General features: G+C 43.6%; 1 protein-coding gene across 1 annotated transcript in view; it reads right to left on the reverse strand.

Moving 5' to 3' along the window:
• Positions 1–7,340, reverse strand: part of TOP2A (topoisomerase (DNA) II alpha 170kDa) — a gene marked incomplete at its 5' end in the record, with an annotated part of 18,748 nt that extends 11,408 nt beyond the window's left edge. Inside the window, 16 exons of the mRNA XM_010140181.1 lie at positions 93–185; positions 948–1,057; positions 1,693–1,798; positions 1,878–1,988; positions 2,429–2,554; positions 2,864–3,021; positions 3,270–3,408; positions 3,569–3,706; positions 4,181–4,282; positions 4,479–4,652; positions 4,856–5,068; positions 5,370–5,467; positions 5,828–5,973; positions 6,428–6,491; positions 6,998–7,088; positions 7,219–7,340. Of these exons, the coding sequence (XP_010138483.1) occupies positions 93–185; positions 948–1,057; positions 1,693–1,798; positions 1,878–1,988; positions 2,429–2,554; positions 2,864–3,021; positions 3,270–3,408; positions 3,569–3,706; positions 4,181–4,282; positions 4,479–4,652; positions 4,856–5,068; positions 5,370–5,467; positions 5,828–5,973; positions 6,428–6,491; positions 6,998–7,088; positions 7,219–7,340 (1,991 nt within the window). The remainder of the gene's footprint in view (positions 1–92; positions 186–947; positions 1,058–1,692; positions 1,799–1,877; positions 1,989–2,428; positions 2,555–2,863; positions 3,022–3,269; positions 3,409–3,568; positions 3,707–4,180; positions 4,283–4,478; positions 4,653–4,855; positions 5,069–5,369; positions 5,468–5,827; positions 5,974–6,427; positions 6,492–6,997; positions 7,089–7,218) is intronic.
• Positions 7,341–7,349: the final 9 nt, after the last annotated feature.

A 7,349-nucleotide genomic window follows, 5' to 3' on the forward strand; every position in this document is an offset into this window, starting at 1 on the left:
CTGGGTGCGGTTCTGGTGTGCAAGACTGAAGCCAGGAACAGCCCCAGAGAAAGAGAGGAAACCAGTTTCCTTCACTGACGTAAACCTTTTACCTCTGGCAGGCCGTGCAGCTTCCGCTGTCTTCTATCCTCCATGAAATTAGTCAGCCACTCCTTTCGCTCTTCCACCTTCTTCTTGCTAAAGGCCTGTATGTCACAAAATGAAAAGCAACTCAATTCGAGGACATTCTGTGGTGTGTGCGCCCTCCTGGAGCACTCGAGAGAAAGAAAACACACAGGAAGAGTTTACCCAGGAGAACAACGTGCTAAACAAGCTGACTTAATAGCCCAAGAAGTGCAAAAAAAGGCTCTTGTAGCTAAATCTATCAAGAGCACAATTTCCACCAGGCTTTAGGAGACATGGTACTTGAGTTTAAATGTATGGATTTTTAAGACAGTAATGGAAAACTAAAACAAATTTGGGGATAAATTAGTATTTTGGGGAAAAACTTGGGCTTTTTGGCCTTGCCTAACAGCTCAGAATACTGGAGAGTCGCTGGCTACTGAAGGTGACGGTCACAGAGAGGAGCACTGTTTCGATCCACTGGGGAACCATTTTGCAAGGAGAAAATTCCGGGGGGAAAGAGAAGGTCTGACTTGGAGAAAACTGCAGCAGAACACGCAGAAAAATGTAAAGCAATATTTACTATTGTGTCTGAAAATGTCAATTGGTTTGTAGTGATTAGTTTGTTCTGAGCTATATTTAAACCCCATCATTAAAAGGGTACTCTTGGCCTGAGGTCCAGGGATGGATTTGCTCCTACTGGTTGGACTAAAGCCGTAGCCTTGGCAACAAGGAGATTGTCTCAAGCCCAAAGGCCTCCAAGAGCATTTTAAGAGAAAATACAGCCCTCCGAGCAGCAGAATACCAAAGGTAGTCAGTCAGCAATTAAATCAAGTACTAGTTACCAGGGTGATCGCAGCATCATCTTCAGGCCCAGAATATTTGAAGCCAATTCGATGTTTAGCCATATCTGCAAAGTATTCTTTGGCCTCCTTCGATGTGCTGGTACCCAGACCTGTGGAGACGGCACTGCTTAATCCCGGGAACTCCTTGCTTCAGTTAAGTGGCAGCTCAAAGATCTTTTGCTCTGCCTGGTTTTGGCAATGCATTGTAAACATAGAGCGTGAAGACGACTTACTGAAAACTCATGTTACGTTAAAATGAGACGTGAGGTTATCGCAAAAATCACAAGAAAGTCGCACTTTTGGATTTTGTCTGTAACTCCTGTAGATATCTGAAATGTTTAACCACGACTTGGAAGCGATTCCTCGCCATGCAGCCATTGTTCTGCAGCTGGCAGCTGTCTCAGCGGTATTAAGCAATTCCGGAGGAAGTACTTGGTGCTAACAGTACCCAAGGCCTGTGCTATGGCAAACAGCACATAAACCTGAGCGTAACGGCCCAAAAGGGCTGCAAGAATCATTCCCCTACATTGCAGTTCCATTTTGAGGGATCTTATCCAGTTAGGTTATTGTTTCCTTACTTTTGTATTTCACGCCGTGCGCATTCGTAATCAGAATCTCTTCAGAGGGAAGAGACTTGGAGGACACGGGGCCCAAACGCTGACTGCAGAAGTGGGGCTCACTGAATTTAGTCATGAATGCTCTGACTTGGATCATTTCATTTCACCAAATTAAGTTTTCCACAAACCTTTATAGTACTTGATTTTCCATGAGTTGTAGTTCTGGGTATTGCTTTTCCATTCTTCATATTCAGGAATGCTATAGAATGAAATTTCGTCTTTGTTTTTAGAGACCTACAAGAAACAAGTGTTTTAACTGTGAAATGAGATTTGAACCAACGGACCCTCACTTTACCATCTACCCACCCCTTACCTTTACGATGGGGGTAATAAATTCCTCCAAAAAGTTGTGTTTTAGAAGAGATGGCCAGTTGTGATGGATGAAGTTAATCAGCAAACCTTTGATATGTGATCCATCTTGATCCTGATTTTTAAAAAAGGGAAGAAGGACATTTAATCAGGGCCATGATGGAACTGACAATCATTAGTTTAATCACAAATGATTCTGTAATTCCAGCTAACTGACCCTATTAACTTTCACTTCTAAATAGGTGACCGTGTGTTAACTACTGCAGAGGAAGAGAAAACCAAAAAGGCACATTCTTCATGAAAAAAGCTATCAAGGACTGGTGAAGGACCTTGAATCAGCAGCCTGGAAAGGCAGTATTCAGCTGTTTGGTGATGCTACTGCCCCCGCTGCTTTCTCTGGTTTGTTTTGTGGCTGAAAAGACATCATGACCCGCTAAAATACAGATTGATAAAAGAAATGCATACAGAGAACTGGGTACCATGACGGCAGTGGGAGAAAGGTGGTATTGTCACCTTTGTCTTCAAGCGTCGGGTTTTCATTTCAGTGAACCTCACCTGATCTGTCATAATCATAATCTTTCCATAGCGAAGAGTCTTTAAAGATTCTCGATCTTCATAGTCCTTTTTATACTGTAAACCCACAATCTTGATGATGTTGTTGATTTCAGCATTTTCCATGATCTGGAAAAGAGAACATGGAATAAAAACTTGCCTTTCAGACTTAAAATGTAGCTTTATAAAGTCTAGAACTACTCGTAAGTATGTACTGTTGACTGAGCTTTGTCTTGTCAGAGTTTTTTTGGTGTTTAGGAAGTTACGGTTTCTAAGCTGAAGTCTAGTGCTTCAGTTATTCTAGATCTGAAGACAAGACTAAGCTCAGACGTTTGATTCGCTGCGTTCTGGTGCTCAGCCCTACAGTTCAGTTTGAACACAGCACACCAAGCACACTGCGCCTTCCAACGTGCAGAATAAAACGAGTTGCCAACCAACCTGCTTATGAGAAGCTTCCCTGACGTTGAGTATTTTCCCACGAAGGGGAAATACTCCATACTTGTCTCTCCCAACCACTCCGAGACCAGAGACAGCCAGTGTTTTGGCTGAGTCCCCCTCGGTCAGGATGAGTGTACAGTCTAGAGAATTCTTGCTGCCTAAAATAAAAAATTGGAAAAGAAAACCAAGAAAATTGGGTGAGAATAAACATCTTCTGACACAGACAGGTTTTGCCGTGCTGCACATAGCAAATGGGGGTACACACGGCAAATGGGACCGGAAAGGGGGATAAACCATCATTACAGGTTTTCCCATTTTTCCTTAAAAGACAATTCTTTCGTTTGTCTAATGAACGAGTTTTAACTGGTTTTGAATGAACCGGTTACAAAGGGTATAAACCACTTACCAGCATCATTGGCATCATCCAGCTTAGGAACACCTTTAATCTTGGTGTGTTTCACAGCCGAACATTTCTTATTCAGCTGGGTCTGAGCTTTAAACTTTACCCAGTTTAGGACACTTTCCACAATGCCACAGGCAACTGCCTGCAATACAAAAATAACCCCAAATAATTGACCATGACAGAACTAAGTCACTTTCTTTTTCTTTAGTTCGTGTCATTGTTTCAGAAGTTTGCATTTGCCACGTTAAACAGAAGAGGCAGTTTTACAGACATTGTGGTTATTCATGTACATCAATACTTACACCCTTAATAAATTTTTCACTCAGTTTACAGGTTGAGCCAAAGTTCTTGGCCTGCAGAGTCATGTTCTCCTTAGTCTGAGAGTCAAAGGTTGGGTTTTCAATTAAGGAATTCACGAAAATCCACATGTGGTTCTTCACCTGCAGCGAAACACGACACTCGTCACACATGGTGCAGGCCTGTCTCAGCAACAGCCGCGCGTTCCAATGCTCGCCTGTTGGAACCACCCGGCCAGGAAAACCTCCGTTATCACTGCGTGGCTCTGAATTTTCCTGGGTGCCTTGAAGGAATTCAGGACAGCTAATGAGCATCCATGAGCAACGTCACACGATTTGGGATGTTAAGGAACCGGCAGCTCCCAGCCTAAATAGGTTTTATCTAACAGATACGAGTTCCAGTGCATCGACACTGACTTATCATGTTCCAATTACAAAATCCACCGGCCAGCCTTTGCCTTAAACTGGACAGTACGAGACTTCTATAATTAACTATCCTCTATATATTGTCTGCACGACGGACATGTGTATAATTAACGAGTGCAGGAACACATTAAGCTGTAGCTCGTTTGCAATAACGTTGCATCACGTTTCCCGCCAGGGACATTGGTGCTGTACCTGAAAAGGCTTCACTCCAACTCCGTTTTTGTTCTTCTTTTTCACAACATCAAGGATTTTAGTCACAAGCTGGTCAGCTACGTAATCAATGTGCCTGCCGCCCTACGGGAGAATGGGAGCAGAGAGCTGGTGGTGATTCCATTCAAAACCCAGGATTTATCTAACCTCTAAGCATAGTCCTTGAGCCATTGAGCAACCAAGTACTTTTCACTGACACGCGTACATCTGAAAATAGCTACATACAATAATGCTAAAGCAAATGGCATTAGCTTGACTGAATAGTCTGGAGGAGAGTTACCTTTGTGGTGGCAATGCTGTTGACAAAGCTGACTTGCTGGAAGCCTTTTTCACTCAGAGTCAAACACACTTCCCACCGAGGATTCACTTCCTCGTGGATAACCTTCAGAGCGTTACCAGTTTCATCTACTTTGTCCTTCAGATAGAGGTCCACATAGCTGCGGAATCCTTTCACCTGCAGACAGATGAAAGCAGACAGCTCGTTAGAACAGCTCTCATAAATACTTAATTCACATCCTCCCGAAAGGTGGGTAGAGAAAGCACTCACGCAAACTTCCCCTTCTCTATGTGTAACGACATAAATTGCTTCAACGAAATCTCACTGTTCAATGGCAAGAGAAATACAGACATCCCGGTTCCCATTAAACGCTCACTCACAGGCAGCCTCTGTCCATTGAGGAAAACCTTGACGTCCTTTGTGGACCCAGCGATATCGTACGCTCTTCGAGACATTAGCGCTACAATGTCCTTATCAAGACTTTTCATTTTGAACTTTGACAGATCAGGCTGGAAAGTGACACACGTGTAATCTTCTCCATCAAAAGATGTCAGCTTCATTTCACCGGCCTTTCCCATGTTGTCTGTCCAGGTCTGAGAAAAGGAGAGAGTTGCAAGTCAAACACACACAAGCAAGTAACTCAGTTGTTAAACGGTTGATTTATGAGTTTTAAATACTTTCAGTTAAAAAACCCTCACTTGTTAAAAACCAGATTGTATCTGCTCACGTCATTATTAATCTGAATTTTTGTGTTTGTGGTACCTTAACCATGGGCCAAATTTATTCTAATCATGGTGCACTGAACACAGATAACTCTGAGGTTTTTGAAACAAAACCCAAGGGTCTTATTCAAAAACTCGGGTATAACCTTACTGAAACGAGGAGTGTTCCTACCTGCTTGAATAACTTCCTGTATTCCCGACATGCAGTTTCCACAGTGAATTTTGTGCTGAATATGTTGCACAGTTTGGCTCCATAACCATTTCGCCCACCTGGAGTTCGAAGGAAAGCAGAGAGGTGTTATTAGCTGTGTTCAAAACCATCTGAAAGGATTCGGGGGCGAACGGGAGTTCAGCTGCTTCAGCACAATCCAAGTGCAACTGTCAAGAAGCAACAATACCTGATAAACTCAGCACGCGTCTACAAGCCCTTATTTGACTGGGATTAGTGTTCAAAGAGAAGTTTCCCTGTTCTCCGTGATTGTACCATTATTACTGTAAAACAGAGCCTTCTCTGATGGGCTCAGAACGCTGTTGTCATGGTGCATCAGGGAACCCCTTCGTTTCGGTTCACCCACGTAAACCGATCAGGCTGCTCAGAAATATTAGTGCACATTGGAGAGTGTTGCCTACCTGTGACTTTCTTTTCATTGTCATCGTAGTTGCTGGATGTGAGCAGCTGCCCGAAGATGAGAGCAGGCACATAGACCTTCTCCACTTTGTGCTCAACCACTGGAATACCTTTCCCGTTGTTCCATACACTGATTATGTTATTCTCTCTGGAGGAGAAAAAAAAGTGGATTTAAGGCTGCAGCTGACTGAGCTCTGAAACAACTTGGTATACAAAAGCTCTGGGGAAAAGCCACCATTTCATCAAGAGCAAATCTCTGTGCAGCAAGTGCAGAAACTGCCGGCAGAGGGAGGACGAGCCGTAGAAAAAATGCTCAGATCTGCAGGCACCGTCTATGAAACAGGCCATCACACATAAAAATCCTCCATCTGTGCTCAACAGATGAAGCACAGATAAATAAACAGGGTGAGAGAAAGAAAAGAGGAAAAGAGCCACAATAGGAAACAACAAGAACACTGCAGTCGTTTCAGCAGTCAGCACCCGCTAGGAGCCCAAGCAAAGGAAAAGGCTTTCCCAAGCGGAGAGCCCTCAGAGCAGCTGAGCAGGACAGCAGCTGAGTGAGAGAATGGGAAGGCAGTGAAGAAAAATGAAATAAAACTTACACATCAATTGTAACTTTAATGCATGACATGTTTTTATCCCTCTGCTTGTTGTCTGCAGCATTGACTAGAACATAAAGATTATAGTTATTACAGTCTCAATCAAGACCCAACTATAAGGTGGTGAATAAATGCAATAAATTCACTGGAATAAATGCAAAAATTCAATACGATGTTACTGATAATGATCTTGGTGTGCAAATATTTTGCAAGTTACAAAGATGCATACTATAAATTAACACAAAAGGGATGATTTGGGGATGGATAAAACTGGTTTTGTAACGGAGCATCCCATCAGCCCATGAAGGAAGGGGTCACTGTTAATGGAAGGACATTAGTATCCAGTATTTCCAAGACTAACCGCGTACTCTGCAACCACCATCCGTTAAATTAAGCCATAAACTGGTCAACAAGGCAACTAGATACCAGCACAATCGGTAACTTCTTACATTTAGTTCCATTTTCCTAATATCTTACAGAGATAAAGAAAAATACTTCTCCATATCTTAAAGATAGTCAGCCCCTGTTAATAATCCATTAATACTCATTGTCTCAACAGACGGGTCACCTTACCTAGAATCTCGTCAAAGATTTTGTACAAGCCAGGCACAAAGGTCACATCTCTGCAGTTAAGGCCCACGTCCTCGTCAAAAACCCACATTTGCTGAAAAGAAGGCAAAACCAGGTAAGCCCCCAGGAGCACCCCCTCTTCTGGGCCGTCAGTAAAGCAGATGTGAACGACTTCTCGTCCGCTGAGTCCCTCGACCCTCCCTTGGCCCAAGCCCCCCCCGCACCTGAGTGACCTGCTCCACGGAGCCGATGTAGGTGTCGGGCCGGAGCAGGATGTGCTCCAGCTGCGTCTTCTTCTGGTAGATGTGCTCCACCGAGATCTTCTTGGAGGCACCACCCTTGGGCCCTCGGACAT

Source organism: Buceros rhinoceros, unplaced genomic scaffold (assembly GCF_000710305.1).
Source record: "Buceros rhinoceros silvestris isolate BGI_N320 unplaced genomic scaffold, ASM71030v1 scaffold12377, whole genome shotgun sequence".
Classification (NCBI taxonomy): domain Eukaryota; kingdom Metazoa; phylum Chordata; class Aves; order Bucerotiformes; family Bucerotidae; genus Buceros; species Buceros rhinoceros.